The 26,654-nt window shown below is 37.2% G+C and overlaps 1 protein-coding gene and 1 long non-coding RNA gene across 2 annotated transcripts; one reads left to right on the top strand and one right to left on the bottom strand.

Annotated features, from left to right (window-relative positions):
• Positions 1-1,659: 1,659 nt before the first annotated feature.
• LOC140167912 (mitochondrial import inner membrane translocase subunit Tim22-like) lies at positions 1,660-26,394 on the top strand. Its single transcript, XM_072191201.1, has 4 exons — positions 1,660-1,920; positions 12,999-13,183; positions 23,538-23,610; positions 24,779-26,394. The coding sequence occupies exons 1-4, from the start codon at positions 1,686-1,688 to the stop codon at positions 24,859-24,861; spliced, it is 576 nt and encodes a 191-aa protein (XP_072047302.1). The 5' UTR covers positions 1,660-1,685; the 3' UTR covers positions 24,862-26,394.
• Positions 7,118-10,582, bottom strand: LOC140167913 (uncharacterized). Its single transcript, XR_011861088.1, has 2 exons — positions 10,394-10,582; positions 7,118-8,267 (listed from the first exon to the last, which is right to left on the bottom strand). It is a non-coding gene; the product is annotated as an uncharacterized lncRNA (long non-coding RNA).
• Positions 26,395-26,654: the final 260 nt, after the last annotated feature.

The following is a 26,654-nucleotide window of genomic DNA, read 5'->3' as shown; positions in this document are numbered from 1 at the left end:
TTTTTACTACTTTCTTAGTGTTAAAAAAATGGCAAAATGCTTAGGGTATGTTTTGCACGCGTTGAGTAATACTCGTTTAGGGTGCGTTTCGAGAGTCCATAAGCATGGTGTTCATCACGTAATGTAAGTGCCCCCCCCCCCAAGGGCCCTCATTGCGCCCTCTTTTTCTCATATTTCAGAAAAGTTGATCAAGTATAATGTTGGTATGTAAAGAAGCCTTTACCCGTTAGCTTTATAAACCGAAACAATTATTTCAATCGGCTCATATAACTTTTGATGATATATGCCCTTTTAAAGAAATGTATGCGTTTTTTACTCTGTCCACATGATGAGGGGCCTCTTGTTTTTGGGACACCCTGTAGGCCAATATTTCGCCTTCTGACAATGTGAAAAAGATAAAATCCTAGAACTTCCTGATGAAATTGAACTGAAAATAGGGCCGGCTGTCATTTTCTTCGGAATGAGTCATGAATATATACTGGCATATTATAGGGGTCATAGAATTTTTAGACCAAAATTAGGGGGGGGGGTTATAATTTTTATAACACCCAAAATAGGGGGTTATAGAATTAAGGGCTGGTGACTCAAATTTAGATTTGAGATTTAACACGCTCCACGAACTTTCTTCGCTGAACCTCTAAACTTGGCGTGCTCCGCGCCTAGCCTTGGCCCAAGGTAGGGACCGTTCACAAACACTGACTTGTAAGGGGGGGGCTAATGCAAAAAAGGGGGGCCCTGATTCTCCTAAGGGGGGGCTAAAAATGGCCACAAATTTTTCTGGGAAAATTGAGTTTATATGCTTTTCGATGGGGTTGACCGATAATTTTCATGTCAAAAAGGGGGGGGGCCTGAAATTTTCGAGGTCTGTAAAGGGGGAGCCCCGAAAAATTTTTGCGATAAAATTTTTTTGCATCAGCTCCCCCCCTTACAAGTGTTTGTGAACGGTCCCTAGGGTCGTAAAAAAATTAGCCCGCGATAAGGGGGTCATAAAAATTGATTCCAGTCAGCGATCCTGGTCACCGACATATTCATGACCCCCCGGGGGGAGCACTCCAACTCTCCTGACGCGTATGTAGGGCTGTTAAGACCCCATCGCTGTCACCCGAGACCGCATATTTTTTTACGAACACATGCTCTGTCACCTGAACACCCCTTATTTTGCCATTTGATGATGATCTGTCACCCAAAGACCGGGCCAAAGACCCTTTCAAGTTCAAGTTGAACAGCAACTTTCATTTAGGCCTATCACTGATTTTGTTACTTAACTATTTTGAAAAAAAAAACAATGAAATTTGAAGCCATTTAGAACTAGAAATTCGATTTTGCGGCGCTGTTTCGGCTCTCACCCAAAGATTCCATTTTAAAAAAAGGTCATATTCTCACCCAATCAATGACCCATTATTTTGTCCCGGTATTTTGTACATTTTGCTGTCACCGAATGCCAAAAATCATGCTCTCACCCAATGACCCCATATTTTTTACATTTTGCTCTCACCGAATGCCCCTTAGTGCGAAAGTGCCAGCCCTACACCTATATCCATTTCATATTTAAGTGCCCCCCCCGGTGACCCCCTCCTTCCGAAGAAATGACATAGGCTACCCCTAGCAGGACCTTTCTTGTTTTCTATACAACAATCGCATAATCGCCCAACACTTGATACTATTATTGCCCAACACTAAGCAAGATGGCGACTTCCATGGGTGCAGACATGTCTTCGACGGGTTCAGAAAACACTGCAGAAAATCGAACTTTTGACATGGTAGGCATGATGGATTCATTGATTGGACCAAATAAACATAAACATAACGAAGGAACGAGACAGTTTGGTTTACCTCAGCCGCTGAAATCACGGGAAGAATTGCTGATTGAGAAAGGAATGGAGAGCTGCACGTTCAAAACTGTCATCAGTTGTGTTTTAGGTAAGCTTAAACACAAGTTACAGTTACGTACACCACCACCAACCAAGTCTGGGTGCGTCATACATGCATACATACGCATCAAGAGAATCTACCAAGTCAAACATAAGATGGTTTTGGCTTTTGCTGAATTACGGCCTGTCAAAACTATGGGAATCAGTGGATTGGATTTGCGTCGTGTCACATTTTCAAATATTTCATTATTCATAATTACTCTCAATACCGTATGCTTTTAAAGTGAATGCATTGAACAGAGGTATCGCTCATGATTACACATGTTGAAGCTATTAGATACGATCTGGTACTAGCTTAGGGAGGCCCTAGGTGCCTATTATTTAGGTATCCCAGGCAAACCTTAGTTAACACATTTGCTAGTCAGCGAAATTCGGCACCCCCTCGGCACAACTGAGCCCGGATGTCGCCAGTGCCACTATTGAGATATGCTCCATCGAACTTAACAATAAATAATAGGAAACAAAGGATTTATTGACTGTTTTATTGATTTTTTCACTACTTAAATGTCAAGTACTATAGACATGATATACCGTACCGTAAACCGGGGCTACTTTGCCACATTTTTTGGATGTTGTGGTGCGCCCTCTTTTTATGTTCGCATGAATTGTTACATAGGTGTTATTAGGAAAGCTATATGCCAGTGCATTTTACATATATGTGACCCCTCGGCACAACTGAGCCCGAAGTCGCCAATCATCATTTTTGAGATATTCAACCAAAATATTCTGCTTGAAATTAGCTTTAAAATGATGTATATCATGTCTATAGTACTTGACATTTAAGTAGTGAAAAATCAATAAAACAGTCAAATCCAGGGGGGGAAGGACACTCGCAAACTGGCAACCCACTTTGGCGATCGCAAACAGTGACTTCCGGGTTCAGTAAATGTAAACAAACCAACACGTCGGTATTGTCGGTACGCTGAGCTGTGCTGTGTTATGTGTAGAAATCAAGTAAACTCTCGGTAAAACAACATTGTGGATTAAATCTGTGTGACAGTTTTGGATGCTGCAATAAAGTGAGTATACCATAAGTATATTAAAAGTTGTCTCAGCGAGATACATGATTATAAATACTAGTTTGCGTCCCGGTTTGCGTCCTGGTATGTGTAAGTTACATGTACTCTGTGTCTAGTTCTTCTACACAGCCAACGCAGGAATACCCAACGCAGTATGAATTACATTGCCAAGAATGATTGCAGTACATGTAATTGCACGTAGCAATTTGAATAGTGTAGTAAACCGAGATAAGTAAGCTCCACATCACAAGTTAATTGTTACTAAATCATTTTTTTTTTTTTTTTTTTTTACAGTAACAAACTATTCTGTTGGTCGTAAAACCGAGCATGAACCGCTGACAATAGCACTGGAATGAAAACAACATTCGCATTCACTGAACTCTGGAGTGTATCACAAGCTATCACGCTATGTTTGTTTGTTTGTTTAAACGGTCGCTCCGTGCGGAGACACGCTTGGGTCCTGATGGGACCAGGCTCAAACAAAATGCGATAAGTTGTTTTCACTCCAACAAATGAATGAATGTGATGTGGCCCGACCAAGAGAATAAATTTAATATCAGTATATTTAACAGGGGGAACAGGGGTCCATTTCATTCAACTTTAAAAAGCTTCAGAAATCTCAAAATCCTTTGTAACGTTATGATGAGTCGTAGGTTCCATTTCATTTAACCTCCGACCAGTACGGTTCGTATGGATTTACTACAGGGACCCTTCATAAAGTTAATGGGTATTCGTAACTTAATGAATACCCACTACTAGACATAACATTACTGAAGGATCTCTGTAAAATCCATATTACTTACGAAGGGTACTGTTCTTAAGTTTAGTGAAATTGAACTTACAACTTGGTTACAAACGATGGTTGGTTACAAAATAAAAGTTTAGTGAAATGGGAATGTTAAAACAAGTCACAGTGACTGGCATGTCAGCATCGATCAGAATCGCAAGCACTCAGACCCAGCAACCCAACATGGAAATTTAGCCTGAAACTTCATGACCTTTTCTTTCCTATATCCTCACATAAAGGCCCTGAATGCCACTAATAGAACAAGTGGGACACCTTCCTACACATCAGTGATATGCGCAAAGGGGGTCCCCCACTATTCAGGGGAAATCACATTACCAATTATGGCGAGCGAAGGGCCTTCAGGGGAAATTGAGACCCGCCCCCCTCACTTTTGAAAAGCTGCGTACACCACTGCTGCACATGTCTGCATTGAGATTACGGCAAACCGTTGCTCATTAATTTGTGATTGAGCCAGTCTCTGGGAAGAGACTACAATTTTGGTCACCTTACACCTTGAAATGTGCTCAAAATTTACACTGATGTAAAGAAAATGATTTCTTTATTTGTTAACTTCATGTGAGGAAATTAAGTTGTGAATATGTTAAAAATTTATTTTTCTGTGTGCCTCTTCTGGCTGTGGTGTACACCTCACACCTTTGTGTGGAGAATGTCAGTGGAAATTGGAGCTAAGAAGGCATGAGTACTGGTACCTCTAAACTGCTTTGAAATGGATTTCAAATGTCGCTAACAGTGGCATTTTCATAATCACTTGCACCATTTTGCCAATGTTTGCCACCAGCAGTAATTTGTCTCCCAGAATATTGTTGTATCCCAGTGTATCATTTTCAATTTGCAGTAAAAACTTGTTCGATGTGAAACAATAAAAAAATATTTTATTGTATTTCTTTTTAAATTTACAGGTTGGTGTGGTAAGCCAAAAGATTGACCAAGCCTTGGAAACTGATAACTCATCAGGCAACTGGTAGTCAGCAATATAAGGAACCAGCAACCACATTTAGCATAATTATTGAGATTGAAACCAAGTCTATGTACTGGTGTACTACAGTGCCATTTGTGGCAACAAGCACTCGACAAGTAACTTTTAGATTTTACATTCCAATTTAGAACTTAAATCTAAGCAGTGGACTGTGGCAACAAGAGTTTAAGGATTAATAATATGAAGCTCAGTTACACTACCTGATTCCTATTGGGCCACTTGCACAGGTGCACCATCGCCGAGGCACATGTACTTGGCTGGTACTGTGCAGTACCAGGTGAGTACCAGTGTAGTACCAGTACAGTACCACTGCTGATGGATTCTGTGCAGTGGCAGTATTGGTACTGTGTAGGTACTCTATGTGTACCAGCCTGGTACCTTGGTGATGGTGTACCTGTGCAGGCCCGGTGCAGGTGGCAGAAATAGGAATCTTGTAGTGATAGAATGGATAGACAGCTGAGAACATCATAAGCTTTTAGGCTTTGGTTGAGCCATTTGTTCTCGGTTTAAAAAACCAAGAACAGTCATATTATGATTCAACTTAGCCTCGGTTCGAGGTGTCTGGGCTCTGTGATGGTATTTTTTTTGTTCTATTTTTTTCCTATTTTTTTCTTTCTTTTTTGCTTCTCGATTTATTATTATTTTTTTATGCATGTGTTTTCATATCCTGATAATCCTGTCCACCCACCTCTGATCTGTACATGATAATATCAGATTACTACCTCTCTTCGTTATTATGGTTCTGAGAAAATAACCAGAGAAAATTGCTGATTCCAACCAGTTTTTATGTCTTACTCACAACACTAAGTTCTCAGTGTATTGTAGGCTCCTTCTAATTATTTCTTGCCGCCCTAGACGGCAAGAAATAATTAGAAGTCTAGGGCGGCAAGAAATAATTAGAAGGAGCCTACAATACATTAATAAAAAAATAAATCGAGAAGCAAAAAATGAGGAAAAAGTAAAAAAACACCATCCCAGAGCCCAGATGCCTCAAACTGAGGCTAGATACAACCTAATTAGTGGTCCTCCATATGATCCCCCAATTAGTGCCCCACACCGACATTGGCTGGCTAATAATTTATGCAGCAGAGATATTAAAATAAATACACGGGATCGATACACGTGAATTGCTATGCGCGATTTTGATATCAGACGAAAATCTTCGGATACCGGGTTAGAAAATGATGAATATCTCCCGTAAATGAAGAAACCAGATGTGGTCTCATACACTTGAAAATACGTGTTGAACAGATATGATAGTCGTTAGTTTGCGCTTTGAGAGAGTAGCTTGCGTCTTGAGCTGAAAAAGTGACCAAAATTCAAGATTTTAAATAGCGCAGCGTAGAACCTTGTGGAGGTAGTCTCAGGCCAGACTATATGTGGCTATCACGAACATACAGGATCGACGAGTGTCAGATTGCCTGACACAAACTGGCTGTGTAGGAGACTATCGTGAGAGACAGTCTATAAGCATATGACAATGGCGAATGTATGCTCGCTGACCGTACAGAGGTCAGTCACAGGCTAATGTCATTAGCCTTAGTCGGATGTCCTTCAGCCCACTATGCATTTAAAAACTATTAAACAGGTGGGAATACAATGGCCATCCGTGGCTGTGGATTCAACCTACCATGGCATTTTCTGCCATGAAGATATCGGGCCGATGACACTGTGCACCACACTGTGAACTCTTTGACTCAAAGGTGCAACTTCAAACCCAATTCACCCATAGAGGTAGGTCGAGTGCAGATCTGTCGGAACACACTTTTCAATCGGAATAAATGCCGGAATAAATGCTATCCTCATCGTGACATCATCCAAGCAGCAAATTTCATTTCCCATTGAAGTGTTATCCAACGGATCTGCAGTCGATGATTCTGCATAGCACCGTTCCACTATATGCAAGGAGAGCCTCAATCTGACAGCATACATGAATGGGAATTGAACCAGTCATATTACATTGTGTAATGTTACGTAATATTTCCCATTTGTGTCAATTGCCAGTTTGAGATTCTCCTTGCATATGACAGGACTGTGCAATGGGTGAATAGTGCCACTTCAAATTCAGTGCACCTTCAGCATGTACCGGTAATTGGTACAAAACATAACCAGCTGGCCATCGTTACATCTGTTTACAGCTCAAGTTATTTCTATTGTCAAGTATTTTGAAATACTCCCAGCTAACTCAAGTCATGTGGCAATAGATGGCCTTGTGATCAGCAAACTGAGTTGGTTCCACATGAAATGTATAATTTCCACCTGTTGTTAGGAAAATCATTTACTTCATTTAAAAAAGGTTTCAAGATCTTTCATTTCACTTCTGTGTGGTTTCATAAGGCTCAACACATTTTTTTCTGTGTTTCCGGTAACATTAGTGTTGGAATTAACACTCTGCGGTTGGCCAAATATTTTATTTTATGAGAAGATTTTGAATTATGAACACATGCTGTTGCAAAAAAAAATGGGTTGATCTGCAAAAAAAAAAAATGCAAAAGGACAATGGACATTAAAGATGAGAGAAGAATGACTACAATCAAGACTTAGTAGAACAATGCTATATAAAAATAACATTTTATTAAACCTCTTTACATGGTATCAAAAGATTTACTTTACATTATTGAAGGGAAATTTGGTAACTTTTAACACAATTACTGATATTACAGATGATGTTAACAATCACGACTTTGTATATGTGTAAAAATGAAAATAAATAATATTAAATTAAAAACATAATCATTTGCTTTGCTTGAATTTACTTCAGTGTTGCATTTGGGTAGGAATAAAAATTGTAAGAAGACAGGTAAATAGCATATAAACAATGGTATCAGACTCTGCATAGTTCAGTAGCAGAGAAGATAGTTTGCCAATTTTTTTCTTTGCTGATTATTGCTGTATGGAACCTTGAAATTTGAAAATTCCAGTCAAAATTAAAAATAGCTCAAATTCTAAACACAAAATGGAGATGCATAATTTGACCTACTTGGGGCTTTCATTCCAGTTTTATGTGTATGAGCACAAAAGAAAAGGACCAAGGTTAAATGTAAATGTAAACAAATTAAAATTGTTTCAAATTGTCATTTGGTATTTTTGAAATGAGAAATTTGGCAAAAAACAAAGAAAACAGCAGTAATTCTGGAGCCCTTTACCATAGTTTTGTTCTCCAGGAACACAATCATTTCTGTAAATATTTTTCAGTTCAGTTTTTGTTCACAATTAGTTATTGTGCAGATCTAACCTTTAATTTATCATTGGAGTTCTTTTGAAGCATCAAACAGTGAAATGGTGCAATGTCTCATAAATTAGTCACAAAGTTAGCCATTTTTTCTTAACTGCTGGAACCTAAATCCAAACGACTAATCATGTTATAGTGCTATGTGAGAAGTTTGTGACAAATCCGTAGGTTGAACAATCCATTGAGCTCCATTGAATAACCAACAAGAATGGTTCCCTCCGTTGATTCAAAAATCAATTGTTTCCTATGTCCATGGTATAGCCATCACAAGGTCCATTTTCCAAACCATCATGCATACTTCCTGTAAAAAAAAAAAAAGACAATAATAACAATAATTTTACATAACAAAAATGGAAAAGAAAACATTTTTAATACATTATCATCTCCATAAAGTTAACTCCAAAAAATAAATTGACTGGAGATAATTTATCATCGCCATTTATCTTGAGATGATTTAATATAATTTATTATTTTCAGAAAAACGGTTTGGAGATGATGTATTTTCTTGAGATAATTTGTTATCTTGAGATTTATCAATTAAACTTATCTCAAAATAATTTCTCGAGACATTTATCTCCAGATAAAAGATAACAAATTATCTTTAAATAATAAATTATTTTGAGATAAGTTATCTTATAACTTATTATTTCAAGATAATTTATCTCAAGATTATCTCAACATGTTTATCTCCGGATAAAAAAGATTTTGAGATGTATTTTTTTAGTGACTTATCTCAAGATAATTTGTTATCAATTATCTCAAGATGATTGATTATCTTGAGATATTTATCTCTGGACAAAAAGAGATGTTTTTATGGAGATATTTATCTTGAGATAATTGTCTCAGGATAGTGGATTATCTCAGAATAGTTGATTATCTCAGGATAATTGATTTTCTCAGGATAATCAATTCTGAGATAATCAATTATTCTGAGATAATCAATTATCCTGAGACAATTATCTTGTGATAAATATATGGAAATAATAAAATATCTCAAGATAAATATATCCATAATCTTTTTGTCCAGATATAAATATCGAGATAATAAATTATCTTGTCCAAAAATAATAAATTATATTGAGAAAATACATTATCTTAAGATGTTTTTTAGTTGGAGATCATAAATTATCTTGATAGTAAATTAGCTTGAGATAAATATCTCCATGAAAACATCTCTATCATTTTGTCCAGAGATAAATATCTCGAGATAATAAATTATCTTGATGAAAAATAATAAATTATCTTGAGAAAATACATTATCTCAAGATGTTTTTATCTGGAGATCATAAATTATCTTGATAGTAAATTATCTTGATCATAAATTATCTTAGGATAATTATCTTGAGATAATCAATTATCTCAGGATAATTGATTATCTCAGGATAATTGATTATCTCAGGATAATTGATTATCTCAGGATAATTGATTATCTCAGGATATTTGCTTGCTATTCAAAGACAAGATTCCTCATCCTGCTTGGAAGTCGATGGACAGCGACTTTGGAAATTCCCTGAGGTATGGGGCCAGGAGATGGTCAGGGGCGACTTCCCATTCAAAAATGCCCTGCTCTACATAAGTCGGCGAGGCATAATAGTCCATTTGAATTACTCAAAAGAGTGACGTCGGTTAAATATCTATTAAAATTTAAATCGGATGAGTTGGCTCAAATTACTGCAGTGTTTTTACATGCATTTAAAAGCTGTAAAGCTTACTACAAAAAACATTAAAGTGCAAAGTATACTGACGTCTCTCTCTCTCTCGAGGAGAGATACATAATACAATATACATGTCCAGATCACTAGCTAGTAGAGGATTACGGTTAGGGGCTGTGCAATAATTGAGCCCTGGGAGGTAAAATTGTGGGGGGGCAAGAAATTTTTGGCGTGCCGAAAGGGGGGGGCAAGCAATTTTGGTAAGCCGAGAGGGGGGCCAAGCAATTTTTGGCACACATTCACGGGGCATTCAAAGTTTGAAAATTGGGATCCCAAAAATTTGGCATGTTCAAAGGGGGGGGCAAAGATTTTTTGGCGGGCCAAGAGGGGGGAGGGGCAAGCGATTTTTGGCGGGCTGAGAGGAGGGCAAGCGATTTTTGGTGAGCCGTTTGGGGGCTCATAATTATTGCACAGCCCCTTATTGATCCAGCTCCCCGTACTACAATTACCATGGCCGGGGTCAGCATGGTCAGTGTTTTATAATCCCGGGGGTTTAATATACACTGACACTACAGACAGTGACGCTGTCTTTATAATAGATGGATGATTATTGTAGACTGATTATTTTATAGACATTGTGCACTGATCAGTGTCATAGCATGCATTGCATTGGATGTGCTCACTCACTGTTGTACTATTTTAAGCTTTCAGCATCAGACAGTGCATCATGACCCTACGAAAACAGTGAGCTCGACTAATTATTCCGTACACTCACCTCAAATTTAAAATTATGCTCAAGTTGTCACCGGGAGTTGTCATCACGTTTGTAAACAGAGCTGTCTTTGTTTGTTTGTAAACAGAAGTACTGACTTCTCCGTGCTTCGTTCTGACTTTGTTATTGTACATCAACAAAAACATGGATCTCGCCGTAAACACACCACTTTCCTAAAATTTGTGAGTAAGTCTGTATATAATCACGTGATAAGGAAATCGGGAACAAGGGCAAGATCTGGGTTGCTGCAATCCAAGATGACGAATCGCAAATATCCGACTCTTACACAGCATAGAAATAACGATACGTTGTACGCTCATAATGGCAGATGCTTTTCATAGCTAGTAGCAGAGAGCAAATTAAGGGATTTTTAAAAAACGCGCGAAAGTCAAAATTTGACGGTTTTTTACTCAAAATCTATTCGGTGCACATCTTGTGCGCCGGGCAGATTCCTTTTAAATACATTTTACTTTCTCTGTGTTAATTTTTATCTCCCATGGATATCTGGTTTAAAAGAAATCGATCGACACAAGTTATGGCTAAAAACGGACTTTTAGCGGATATATTGCATAGGTTTGTAAAGGGCCCAAAATCTACTTTGCCTAAATTTAGTGTTATTTTGTCAATATGATGGGACGTCCTTTGCCGCCTGGTCAAATCCTTTGTTTCCTATTGTTTATTGTTAAGTTCAATGGAGCATATCTCAATAGTGGCACTGGCGACATCCGGGCTCAGTTGTGGTGAGGGGTCACATATGTAGTATGAAAACCATTGGGGCACTCTGTGCCCCTTTTTTTTTAAAAAACATTGGTTGGCAAAGTAGCCCCATGGGTCGGGGCTACTTTGCCAGACCTATTTTGAAGCAAGTTCAACCTTTGATTAAGGCTTCTTTGCCACCCTTTGGGTTTTTTAAATATAACAGGAATGACAAAACATCTATCTGAACAATCTAGAAGTCAGTACATTGGGTGGCAAAGTAGCCCCATGGTACTGATGTGATCTGACCTGAAATAATAAGAACTATTAGTATGGATAACTCTGGAACACCCTTTGAACCATTTAACTTATAGATTTCATTCTGGTTTGAAGGGTATTCCAGAATTAATCTATAAATCTATTCGAAACTGTCGGCATAACATATGAATTAGGGTGGCAAAGTTACCCCGGTATGGGGTGGCAAAGTAGCCCCCAATACTTCACAAGGCTGTGAGGGTACAAATCTACAGATTGAGGGTTTTGATATTTTATCTCAGTAGTAAGGACATAATAAAGTATCAAATTATACATTGGGTGAATTTGTAAAGTCAGTACTTGCGGCTGTGGGGTCGATATTTCATAAAATATGAAAAACGTGTAAAAAAACCCAAATTTTAAAAATGATTTTCCAAAGTTACTAACCACCATATACATGAACTACATATATGTACAGGTATATGGCATATAATATATTTTCACATGGGCAAATTGGAATCAATCCTTGTGTTATTTTTGTGTACCGGTACTCTGCAGTAAAGGCATATATCATTTTATCGGTCGGGTGGCAAAGTTACCCCGGTAGTGGCAATGTAGCCCCGGTTTACGGTACATCATTTTAAAGCTAATTTCAAGCAGAATAGTTTGGTTGAATATCTCAAAAATGATGATTGGCGACTTCAGGGCTCAGTTGTGCCGAGGGGTCACATATATGATTTTTTATGGTGATAATCAAGTCGCACATGGAATTATAGAGGATTTTGATAGCAGTTCCATTAAAAAAGCTGCTATCGCCATGAGACCAAGATCTAGAAACACCCCCGAAATGCCGTTTTGGGGAATTTTGCTAGCTGAATCTTTTTGATGAAAGTCAGTCTTTGACAAGATGTAACTTTGCTACGGAAAGTGCTATGAAAAAAAGGTTTTTAGTTTTGGCTTTGTTTGCTCAAGGGCTTTAATTTGATATATAAAATGATGCAGTTTCTGTTTGATGGCAAATTTGAATTCACCTAGCATACCTATATTATTGTGCACAAAGTGTCCACAAGCAGAATCCAGAACATAACATTTTTGTTTCAGAGCCTTCTTTTGTGGAAATGATTTTTTTTATAAATAATGAAAATTTCATGCGGTAAGTTTGGATGTATACTGACGGTGGACGCAGATCTTAAACTTTCATTCCCATGACCTTATCCAAACACTCAACTATCAGAAGGATGATCTACAATTGATGCATATATTTTAACTTAATAGCAATTTTGCTATTCAAAAATTTGAGACTAAGTTATACCCTGTAAAGGTCACTGGCACAAGTTATTTTTGTGATGAATCTTGTAAACGAACAATTATATAGCTAGATCATTAATGTGCAGCATATGTCCGTTCTTATGATACCAGTACTTACAATGTATCACAATTAATTAATTGTGCAAGTGACTTAGTGCAACACTTTTGTGTACATATAAAAATCACAAAATCAGATTAATTAATGCGCAAGTGATTAAATGCTTTTAAATGTTTTGATCATCTTTGACTAAAAGATGATTGTTTTTCAATCCTATTCCATTCAGATTATATTATACCCTTGGTGTATTGGTGGTGTTACCAATAATTGTACCCACTTTGTTCTTTACAGGTTTTGCCCTTGGTGGTGTTATAGGACTATTTGCAGCCAGTGTAGACCCAGTGGACCCAGAGTTAGCTGCCAAACAGAAAGCTAGAGATGTGTTAAAAGATATGGGCAAAAGAAGTCTCTTTCATGCCAAAAATTTTGCTGTAATTGGTGCTATGTTTGCTGGTACAGAATGCTTAATAGAATCGGTAAGTTTTGGTCCTTAAACATGTTTTAACAAAACTGTCAAAACGTTATAATTGGGTTTTGCTTTACACATGATCAGTGGCCAATGACACATAAGAGGTTTTTCCTGCCCAACAACATGGAGCTAAATTAACTTGGTATATATTTAGCATCTATTTTGTGTCATCTGAAGTTTAGTAGTGATGTCAGTGCTTTTATGCGGTTACTTGCTGCAAGCGTGTTATGTGAACCGCCCTCTTCTTGAGAGCATGTTTTAGGCGAGTTACAATATGGGCGAGTTAGGTAAAGGCAAGTTAAAAAGGCGAGTTACCCCCCACAGAGTCAGGCTATTTTTAGATATTCCCATGGGTAACGCTATGAAGTCCCAGTGGCGAGTTACATGTACAGTAACACTATGAAGTCCCGGTGGCGAGTTACAGCAACACTATGAAGTCCCGGTGGCGAGTTACAGTAACACTATGAAGTCCTGGAGGCGAGTTACAGTATTGAGTAAGTCCCAACAGTGAGTTAAAAATGTCACAGTGTATTTTTAAGTATTGTTATTGAATAGTCCAAAATCAGCAAAATCAGTTTCTAATTTGCTTGAGTCCTCATTTATCATATATTTCTCTCGGCTTGCAATGATCTTGGGAATTAATAGAGGCAGTGCTACTGTCGCCTGTGCATAGGCTGCCCTCTTCTTCTAGTATAAATAAAATCAAAAAAAGTTATACAAAGAAAAGTTATAAAACTTTTAAACACTTTTTTTAAACTTTTAAATTTTTAAACACAACACAAAGGGGCACAACACATAATCAGTCAATTGATTGATTACTCAACTATTTTATGTACCATGAAAAATATAACAAAATGTGATAAACAAGCAACCACTAATATAAAAGAAACCTAATCATATCTCACTACTCTTGAAATAAAAAGTCATACAAATACATTTTCATCAACAGTGGCGGCCACTGTGCATTCTAGTGATACTGAAATTCACAACTCGCCACATGGACTTTCTGGAAATTCACAACTCGCCACGTGGACTTTCCGGAAATTCACAACTCGCCGCATGGACTTTCTGGAAATTCACAACTCGCCGCATTGACTTTCCGGAAAACACTGCAGGGGGTAACTCGCCATTTTAACTCGCCTTTTTCTAACTCACCTATTTTTTAACTCGCCCATAACCTGTTCTCCTCTTGCGCATGTGTATGCTCTGGATCCGGAGGGTTAGTTTGAAGCATGCAATTCAATACTGCACAATATGCACCCACGTCACTACCAAACTCAAGCTTTAAAAGGTTACAAGCGAAATGATATTAAAAATGTTTTTTTTATGATTTCTGGATTGCAACAAGCAAAACTTGTGTGTGCATTTTGTAAAATAATGGGTTAGTTCGAGTTCAAAATACTTATGATTATAATACTGTTTTGAACATAATCCATGACATAATTATTATTCATGGGGCTATTTTGTTAAAATTTGGGGAGTGAGATGTTCTTCCCTCATGTGAATTTTGAGCACTGGCTTTGGGTATGCTTGTTATTTAGGGGTCAGACAATAACTGTAGGAATGCTGTTGACATTATTAAGTTAGGCGTGCAGCCTAACTTATTTTTTTCTTGCCATTTCTTTGTTTCTTCTTCTTCTTCTTCTTTCTCACAATTTGCTAAGTACTACTCCCACATCCTTGATCGGATTTCGACCAAACTCAGTCACAAGCAGTATTGAGTAGCTGGCTACAAAAGTTATGGATTTGTTTAATGTCCGAGGTCATCCAGGGTCACAGGGGTCAAAAAAGGTCATTTTAACCGAAAATGCTCCGATTGAGCTGAAATTTAAATGCAATGATCCTTATGACATTCTAACCATGTTTAAAACATTTTAAAATTTATTTAAGGTCATTAAGGGGCCATAGAGGGGTCAAAGGTCAAGTTTTTCAAAATGCTCCAATTGAGCTGAAATTTAAATGCAATGATCCTTATGACATTCTCAAGATATAAAACATATTTTAAAATTCATTTAAGGTCATTAAGGGGTCATAAAGGGGTCAAAGGTCAAGTTTTTCAAAATGCTTCAATTGAGCTGATATTTATATGCAATGATCATTATGACATTCTATACATTTTAAAACCATTTTAAGATTTATTTAAGGTCATTAAGGGGTCATAAAGGGGTCAAAGGTCAAGTTTTCAAAATGCTTCAATTGAACTGAAATTTAAATGCAATGATCCTTATGACATTCTTAACATGTTTTAAATATTTTGAAATTCATTTAAGGTTATTAAGGGGGTCAAAGTAGTCTGGTGCCGAAACCCAAAATATCGTCTTAACCCAAAAGTAGCGTCCGCACAATGTTTTTTTGTTGTTTCTATATCGTCAAGACCTACTGATTCAGAAACTGACTGATGCCACCTCAGCACCCTTGGGCATTTCGAGATATCCAAGATGGCCGCCAATATGGCTATCATCACATATAAATAGCCATATATCAGCTATATTAGCAGATATGGTGATGAATTTGGCGTCTTTCAATAGGTTTTAGGGGTCAACGAATTCATATCTGTCATTATATAAACCACTGAAATCTTCTTCCACATTGAATTCCAATATGGCCGCCAAAATGGCCGCCACCACATAATGAATCTAAACAGGAATAGAAATGATGTTAGTGTCTTTAAATATGTTTTAGGGATCAATGAATTCATACGTGTCCTTATATAAAGCACTGAATTCTTCATTCACATTGAAATCAATATGGCCGCCAAAATGGCCGCCACCACTTCATATAAATAGCTATAATAAGCTATATCTAAGCAGGTATTGTACTGATGTTAATGCCTTAGATCGGTCATAGGGGTCAATAAATTGGCACGCATTTTTCCTTATTTAAAATATTGAAGTCTTTATTCACATTGGAATCCATGGAGGCCGCCATCTTACATGAATGGCTACATCTGAGTATGAGGAATAACAATGATATAAACAGCTTTAATTATGTTTAATGGGAAGATGTGGTCACTTATTCATCAGATTCGTCATCATAATCCTCATGATCACTTTGCTCATGACAGTTTCTATCCATCTGACTACTACAGAATATCATCCTGAAAATATTTTGAAGGTGCTGGTTGCACAATATTGGGTAATGCCACTTGTTTGGTTCATCTTCCAGCCAACCCAACTGACATGGATCAGGTGGATCCTGGTTTAACACTGGCTCTAGATGCTAATTTACAAACACAATCGTTTTTCATCCACGGGTGTTGGTGGCAAGGTTTCAACTTAGGTGTGGTTGTCACCTTCAATTTTGTAATTTTCGACAACCAAGTGCTGTAGTACCAAATCGCTCACATTGTCCCAGTTGGCTGCTTGTATCACATGCTGCATCAAACGTGGTAGCCTCTGCAATTATGTCATCCACTGCTTGCTCCATATCACCCAACTCCTAACTTATGGCCCTTTTAGAAGCACTTTGATAACAGTTGCCTTTCCAATTTCCCAACGATATGCCACAATGTCACAGCCAGGTAGGATATGAGCAACCAGAAGTTCTACGTGCTTCTTTGCGGACGATGCATGACTTTAATGTTTGCACGCTTGGAACTATATATATGGTCAATTCCAGCGAAAGCGGACAAAATTCTCTCTATGTTAACTTTCCACTTTAAAATGTCATTAATAAAGGAAATCACGTTATTGATGGAGCATATCATGTCACGTCCAATGTGCTCTCTTTGTGCATATAGGCCTTTACCAGCAAGTCATACCAGGGGACAAGTTATGATAGCTTAAATGAATTGGCGTTACCCACGAATTCAAAGATAAAGCACCATATATGTCATTGAATGTCCTTCAATCAAAATGAAATTATTACCGTTAGAAAGACGTTTGCATGATCTCTCATCATATGTAAAACGATTGAATTCCACCAAAGTTTGTGGACTCTAGAGGCCATTAAGTCAATTTGGCTAATAATTTTGTTACCCGCGTATCAAAAATAAAATGATCGTTCTGAAAAATGTTAAGTGAATATGCCATAAATGACTATATCATGAAACGAAGTTTCGTTCTATAATTCTGAGGTCCAAGTGATTATTTTATGCAAATACGTTTTACCCATAAAATTCCATAAAATCAAATTTGACGTTACCCACGTATCAACTGTTACCCACGAGTCCAGCAAATATAATTGCCATAACTTAAATTAACATTTAATGACTTTGGGCACTGAATTTAGTTTGACAAGCGCTTAAAATCGTAAATCGTAAAAATACGTTCACCGCTTTAAAAAAGAATCTACGACGGTTTAAACTTTTGTTACCCACGAATCCCGAATAGATGCTAACCTTGAAAAATAAGGAGATTGTTTATTTTAAGTTTAAATCAGCACATATTCAAGCCATGGGTATGCTATAATTTTGACAGTACTTACAGTTTATACACCTAAGAAACCCAAACCCCAAACGGTACTATAGTACTTATAGCTTTACCCACGAATTCGGCGTTACCCACGAATCCAAGGATTTACTCGTAAATTATATGTTTCTTATGCATCTTAACATTTTGAAAACATGCGAAATAGGTTCCAAAACAGTCCTGTTTAATAGCGTCCTCTTGAAGGTATACTGAAGCTGCATCATGAAGTTTTGATTGATTATCCTAAATTGCCATTTTTTTGGTAAATGCAATTGGTTAGAGAAACGGGAATCATTGAAACACAATGGAGGAATAACCGCATGGTGCTTTCCAACCTTCTGTAATATTTTCTATTTTGCCGCTTACCAATACATACCTTCAAATATGGTCACATTTTTTAAGTTGGGACCCTAAAAAGGGTGGATTTGTCACATTTTTTCGTTTATTTGCCATTCAAATGCTCATATTTCTCAAACAAGACATCACAATTGAGTATATTTAGTCTCATTTGGAAGATAATTTATTGCTTTAATAATATCTGTAAGATAAAATGATAAAGAAAGTTTAGATTAATTACTATAACTCATTTATTATAATTGGTCAGGGGTGGAGGAGGGTGAGGATGCGCGAGGGTGAGGATGCGCACTGTGTATTTCCAATGGGATAGGCAATATAAATGAATAACCGTGTGTATATTAGTTCATTAACTTGTTATTTTATTTGGATAGTAGCATTATTGTAATAACCCAGCCTAAATAAATGTTAATTTAATTCCCAATTAATTAATATCAATAATTAGCTAATTAGAACCTCACTATATTACAAATACCACTCGAAAATGCCGATTATTACCCATTTTGAATTATAATTGGGGGGAATAGCTCTGCAGCCGTTTAATGCAGGCATGCTATTATTAATTAATGTTCCTTGATTTTTAAAACAATTGAAAGCTTTTATATTAATTGTTAACTTCTATGCACACCATTCATTGTTTTAGGAGCCATTTGCCATGCAACTACATGTATCTACAGACTTACAAATTATCACCCTATATGATTGTCAAATTGTTATGTTGATTTTCACATATCAACAGTAAAACTATTAACAAGATGTCAGACAGTGCAATTATTGCCAGGCAACATGTTGTGATCATCAATAAATAATATTGTGAATGTGGGTAATTACATAATCATCAGAATTTGTTTTCTTCATTTTTTGAACACCCTGTATAATCAAATCTGGCATTTTGAAATGAATTGTTCCTTTCTAACATGAAGGTATGTTCATGAATTTCTTTTAAGTATTTAATTTGAACAAATGAACATACATTTTTGTCATATGCCTGTACTAAACCGAATTTAAAGTTTTTAAATGTAAAAATCAGACAAATTTTGATCACCCTGTAATTCCGTTATACAATTAATTAACCACTATAAATTATATATGTCTGGATGGGCATTACTTTTGGCTTCTCAAATATGAACTTCAATATTTAGTTTAATACACTATGTATAAACTAGGAAGCATACAACAAATTGCATTACATTGTAATATTTCTTTTGTTACACCCTGTATATTTCCTAGGTCACCCTGTATACTGGAAAAATAATTAGATATTTGCAATCCTCAATATCTCAGGCTTCCGACAATGTATACTTTTGCACACTTTGGATAATTATTTTTTTAGTTATTAGGCATAGAGCACTAATACATGTAATTTTTGTCAAATGTGTGTATGTGACACAATAGGGTCCCAACTTTAAAAATGTGACCATATGTGTTACCCACGAACATTTTGGTTACCCACGAATCCCTACTTAAATTATAGTTAACAATGTATTGATAGTGTTTTAGTTCATAGGAACTGTCAAACACGAGTTAATAGAATATTGCTGCATGAAAATATGGAATGATTTTACTAAAATAATAATATAAAACAGTTACTGTTTGCTCTGTCTATTTGAATTTGGCAACTTCATTATTCTCAAAAATTTTATACCCAAAATGCCATAATGATCCATTCTAAATATTCCATGTAGTCTGTATTTTGATTAAAATTCATTTTAGTGCCATTGCAGCCTGAATTATTGACATACGGAAAAGTATTTTTTATTTTTATTAAGTAATTACAGTAATGTTAAATAACAGCCACTTTGGAAAGAGTTCGAAGAATTGACACAATCTTAACTATACACCTGGTTCTTTCTTAAAATTTGTAATAACCAAAATATTTCTTTGTAGATATATGTAATAAAATTCTATTTTACGTTCAAAGTCTTCACCGATTTCTAGTGTATATGAGTCACACATAAAATATTGAAAGATATTAAAGAAAGTGAAATTTTATGGCGTACAACAGGTGAAAAATGCTTGAATTCGTGGGTAACATGCATATGCGCATTTAACACTTTATTTGGTCTAGCAAGAAAAGTTATTTTTCAATCCGATGGCACTTCCACCTGATGATTCACTAGACATGATCGTCTCATTTGATAAGTCTAGAATTGAAAAGGAAAACATTTTCAAAATGGCCCCAGAGAGAATTTTGGCCCGCTTTGGCTGGAATTGACCATATATAGTATCTTCCATAGAAAGGTTACAGATAGTAATATGCCTTCCATAGAAAGGTTACAGGTGATAATATGTGGGCAACATGTGTCATCACACATGACTTTGATATTCTCAATCCCTTGGTTGGCAATAAAAACAACCTGCTGGTCATAGTAACATCAGCTTCGCATGGTTCGTTTTCATATAATCAGTCCGCTGGATCATAATACCCAAATTGAACTCTTGTGGAACAGTCACAGCACATCGATGAGCTACAGTGTTTGTTTGCTGAAGATCTTTCACACGATCCCAGAGCTGTTGACAAATGATGGCGATGATCTAAACATTGTTCTTAATGCCATTAAGTGTGATTTGCTTCTGTAGCAGGGAGCTGATTTTGAATACTGGCTTGTTTTCCAGCACTTTTGCTGAATGCTTGCCACTGAAATGCAGTATTGTATGCATCAACATCTCAGCTTGTGTACACTGATTTGTCAAAATTCTTTCTCGTAAATATAGTTTAGTGCCGAAACCCAAAATATCGTAAGTTAATCCAACATTGACTTGTTGTGCAAGATCTTATTCTGTCCCACAAGAAGTCAATTTGGGTATTGTGATCGAGCGGACTGATATTAAAATAAACCATGCGAAGCTGATGTTATTATATCCCAGCAAGTTGCCTTCATTGCCAACCAAGGGATTAAGAAGACTTAAGTCATATGTGATGACACGAATGTGTTCCCGTTGCTCACATATAGCTACATCATAGCAATCTTACCTATAACCTTTCTATGGATGGGAAGGTATTTTCAAGCATACAATCTATATAATAATACGCATCGTCTATCTGTCTATCTGTCTCTCTGTCTATCAGTCTATCTGTGTGTCTGTCCGCCTATTTTCTCGGAGATTTAGGGGTCGCACGTTCCTCAAACTTGGTGGGTGGGTGCAGCTTGACCCCAGACAGATCAAGTTTGTATTGGTTAGTGGGTTAAGGTCACCCGAGGTCATCTAGGGGTCAAATTAGTAAAAACTATTTTTCTCAGAGACTGGGAGTCACACGTTCCTCAAACTTGACGGGTGGGTGCGTCTTGACCCGGGACAGAACAAGTTTGTATTGGTTAGTGGGTCAAGGTCACCAGAGGTCATCTAGGGGTCAAATTAGTAAAAACTGTCATATGGGCATGCAACTTGGTGGGTAGGTGCATCTTGACCTAAGACGGAACAAGTTTGTATTGGTTAGTGGGTCAATGTCACCCAGGGGTCATCTGAGGTCAAATTAGTAAAAACTGTTTTCCGCCTATTTTCTCGGAGACTAGGGGTCGCATGTTCCTCAAATTTGGTGGGTGGGTGCATCTGGACCTCAGACAGAACAAGTTTGTTTCGGTAAGTGGGCCAAGATCACCCGAGGTCATCCAGAGGTCATCTGAGGTCAAATTAGTAAAAACTGTCGTATGGGCATGAAACTTGGTGGGTACAGTCAACTTTTAGAGTCAAATTTTTGGACGGTCATTTTGGGGTCATCCAGGGTCACCCAGGGGTCATCTGAGGTCAAAATAGTAAAAAATGTCGTATGGGCATGAAACTTGGTGGGTACAGTCAACTTTTAGAGTCAAATTTTTTGACGGTCATTTTGGGGTCATCCAAGGTCAAATTACTAAAAACTGTTGTATGGGCATGAAACGTGGTGGGTGCAGTCAACATTTAGAGCCAAATTTTGGCAGGTCATTTCGAGGTCACAAGGGGTCATCTGAGGTCAAATTAGTAAAAACTGTCCTATGGGCATAAAACTTGGTGGGTACAGTCACCATCAGCCAGGTAATTGCAACAGCCGAGAACCGCGAAATACGGGTAACCGCCTAGTAATAATTATTTCAGCAACCGCAATAAAGCATGTATATATTGTACCACAACTTCTGGCTGCTCATGCCCTCTCTGGTTGTGACACTATGGCTTATCTTTGAAGCAATTGGTAAGTGCTTCCAAAGGACCATAAGCTAGACAAGTTGTGTGATGATAGAGAGCAAGCAGTGGATGACACAATTGCAGAGGCTACCACATTTGTTGTAGCCAACTGGGACAATGTCAGAGGCTCAGTACAGCACTTGGTTGTCAAAAGTTGCAAACGGAAAGTGACTGACAACCACACCAAAGTTGAATAGCTTGCCACCAACAACTGAGGCATTTGTTGAAAATGTAAAACGAGCTCATTTGCAAGTTATCACATGGAAGCGAGCATTTTCTTCCCCCCCCGATCATCCACCTGATCCGGATCCATGTCAGTTGGGGTGGCTGAAAGATGAAAACAAGCCTCTGACATCTGTGACATTACCAGATAAGGTAGTTGTAGTACCTGATGAATAAGTGACCACATAAGCCCCTTCAATATAACACAAGCTGTTTATTTCACTGTTATAGCTCTTAAGCACACTCGGCAGTCAGATGTAACAATTCAAATATGAAATTCGTTGACCCTAAAGCCTATTTAAAGGCACTAACATCATCACCATAGCTGTTTATATATAAGCCAATTTATATGTGATGGTGGGCATATTGGTGGCCATATTGGATTTCAATGTGAATGAATACTTCAGTGGTTTTGATAAGGCCAAATATGAATTGGTTGACCCCTAAAACTCATTTCAAGACACTAACATTATCACCATACCTGTTTATATAACTGATATATGGCTATTTATACGTGGCGGCGGTCATTTTGGCGGCCATATTGGATTTCAGAGTGAATAAAGACTTCTGTGGTTTTGATAAGGCCAAATATGAATTGGTTGACCCCTAAAACTCATTTCAAGACACTAAAATTATCACCATACCTGTTTATATAGCTGATATATGGCTATTTATATGTGGCGGCGGTCATTTTGGCGGCCATATTGGATTTCAGCGTGAATAAAGACTTCTGTGGTTTAGATAAGGACTAATATGAATTCGTTGACCTCGAAAACCTATTCAAAGACACTAAAATCATCACCATACCTGTTTATATAGCTGATATATGGCTATTTATATGTAATGACAGCCATTTTGGCGGCCATCTTGGATATCTCGAAATGCCCAAGGGTGCTGAGGTGGCATCAGTCAGTTTCTGAATCAGTAGGTCTTGGTGATATAGAAACAAGAAAAAAACATTGTGCGGACGCTACTTTTGGGTTTTCGGCTTGGGCACCAGACTAAAGGTCAAGTTTTCAAAATGCCAGCTTTCCACGAGCACAGTATTGCTGCTTGATCAGATCGTCACAATCATCCGCCTAACTTACCTCGTGCCCTTGCAAAGGGCACAGTTGCTCTAGTGTACATTGTTTTTAAATGTTTAAAATTAATAAACAGTCAAAATGGTTATTTTTCAGTGTTTATTACATGCAATGTTTTCTTATTACATGACAGCATCGAGGTCAAGCTGATTGGAAGAACAGTCCCATGGCTGGGTGTGTCACAGGGGGTGTTATCGGTTTCAGAGGTAAGTTGCATTCTAGAAAATTGTGTTCATAACAGCTGATATACAGAAGCTTCCAAATGAGCTCAGCGTCAGAGCCTTGATGCGTCCTCAATAATGTTGAAAACCAAATGTTAAATGTTAAAACCATGATGACCTACCCTCTCTGAGCTGGACAAGATGTCATTGATTCGCGGTCAGAGGGAAGGGACAGTCTTAGAACGTGTGGTGATCAAATAGGGTTTGTGCCCTAGTCACTCGACTGGACTTAAAGTGCCGTTTTGACCTTCTCAACCACAGTCACAAGGGAGGTGTTTACATAAAAATTAGAGAATAAAGGTATTGGTTTTAGCCACTGGAGTGCATCTATCATCTCATATAACACGGGCGATATCATTATTTTAAGTAAAACAACAAGGCGAAGCAGAGTTGTTTTACGCCAAAAAAATACCTTTATTCTCATAAAACAATACCTTTATTCTCATTCTTAAACACTTCAATTCAAATAGAAATATAAGTATTTCAAATTTTAATCAAATTAAATCCTACGTTTTACAAGGAACTACCTACAAATGTAGGGCTTAAAATTGACCAGTCCCGTTGTTGCTATGCGCCTCCGATTGGTTCAAATAGCGAGTACGCGTATCGCGTTGATGCACACGCGCTGACCCGTGTGATATCGTGTCATATCACACGGGTAAGAACCAATAAGATTGCAGGAATGTTCTCAAGTGTTTAAGAATTGGTTATATAGCATATGAATATGACAACTTACAAACATGTTTAAAGATAAAGAGAGAAAAGTTCAAAAAGGTTGAATTTTATGAGTGTTTTGGGTTTGCTCTCTACTATTGGTGACAGCGAATATACCATATCCATATGTCTGTAGCTGGCTGGCCTGGTCACCCAATACGGCCCTTTAAATCATATCATGTGCTATATACTTCCAAATTTGAGCCAAAGGTATATCATCGAAATGCAATTTCCTTGGGTGCCCCATGTGTTTGCCATGGTGCCTTCCAAATGTGTAACTTTGAAATAATTTTAATCAAAAGCCATCATAAACAATTCCCTTTGTTGTTGTTTGATATGGGTTGTTTCACAAAAAGGTGCAAGGTGTATTTCTTTCTATCTTTATTTAAATCTTGTTCAATTACAAATCAAACCAACATGTTTACTTGTTCTCTTACAGCTGGTCTCAAACCAGGAATCTTTGGCTGTGCAGGTTTTGCTGCATTTTCAGCTGCAATAGATCGCTACTTCCATCTCCATTGATGCTGGATTGCTGCATATAGACAGTTTTATTGAAACATCCATTTTGCTTAAAATGGACAGGTATTATGGGAATAGGCTAACATTGTTCATTGTTGAATATTATTGTTATTGCTGCTCAGTGACACCATGGCAGTTACAATGAAAGTAATCAGATGTGTATATAGCTACCTGAATGACTGACAAACATATGTTGATGCCAGTCCTGCTGACAGTGGCTATATGTACACATTACCTGTTTTATGAATGAAATATGAAAGATGGAAGATGACTGAACAATGCTTCTTTCACCAAGTGATCATATTTTTCGCTGGGCGCATTACTGGATGGCATAAGCATTGTTACAACAAACACTTGATAACAGTATGGTTGATTGTGGATATTAAATCGCACTCAATCTGTGAAACTCACTAGAATATATATGTTCCAAAAGCCAGTCACATGCACACCACAGTAGCAACTCATTAACACAAACTCTGTTAACATGAAAGTTCTGATAACATGAAGTGTTTTTGAAGTCCCAAGCTTATAGTCTACATTATAATTTAACCTTATACACAAATTCCTGATTTACATTGGAAGACCGTTATCAACATGTATGTCTGCAGAGTGCAGATGTGAACATTTTCTTGTTAACTTTTACATGATTTTTTTTAGACCTGTGTGTTTCTTTTTTAAAAAGCAATGCTATAGCGGTACATTAATTGCTATATCATTGACATATTTTATATTGATCAGTAGGTTTAGATTAGAAACACAAGACTACATGTACATCTCCAGTTTGATCATTTTGAGAAAGGATTTGGTCAACTACTGGTATTAAGAATACTAGAATTGCCAAAAATTCCCAAAATTGTTTGTCATACATCTTTCTGACATGACACACTTGAGAATGGTGGAGATGAGGCCTTAATGTGTTTCTGAGACTGAGCCTTCAATATTTCTTCAGATTTCAACTGAATGAATGTAAAACATACACCAGTGTAGAGCATGCTGAATGATAATGCCATAAAAATAGTAAATACATGTAGATATGTCTACATCTGAAGTGTCAAATGAGCAAAATGTCATAAGTTGCTAGTTTCATGACCATGTTCCAATTTTTGTGTTGCTATTCATTGTTTGAAGACATAATACTCTGATCAGCTCTTACTCGGCGGGACTCATAACATCGTGGATTGATATAGAATTGCGTACAAACAGCTTGGTGCACTGTCTATGTGGATCGCGGTTTGTTTGACTGATGCACACTTTTATGAAAGTTGGGAAAAAACAATACTCGCCTATTAAGAGCTGATCATAGTATAGTTAGTCAGTGGTATGTCCTTTGCTGTAAGTCTATTCAGTTGTCCAAAGTACATACATCACCACTGCCAACTTCAACCGAAGAACCTCAACTCCAAAGTTTGCATGTCTTTAAGTCCCAACTTCCGACTTTATGCTCATTTTGTGGGAGCAGGTCACATTTATTATTACATTTATTTATAATGTTGCAATAAAAAGTCAGAAGTGTTATTGACTGTGTTCTTGAAGAAATATGCTCTTGTCTGTCCCATCTTTACAGTCATACCTACCAGCTTCCCTGCTTTCAAATTATATAGAAAATATCAAGGGACTGAATAAATGACACGTTTATCCAAAATTTGGGATTAGGAATATATGTGTCTCATACATAACAGCAAATTATTGCTGCAAAGCATGGAGATATTTTACAAACTAAAAAGGTGCAACTTTCATATCCCCAGTATTAATATAATTCCCAGTCAACTATGTCCAGTTGAAAAACAAAGCGCAGC

Source organism: Amphiura filiformis, chromosome 13 (assembly GCF_039555335.1).
Source record: "Amphiura filiformis chromosome 13, Afil_fr2py, whole genome shotgun sequence".
Lineage (NCBI taxonomy): Eukaryota > Metazoa > Echinodermata > Ophiuroidea > Amphilepidida > Amphiuridae > Amphiura > Amphiura filiformis.
This window is presented reverse-complemented; position numbering and strand designations above follow the sequence as displayed.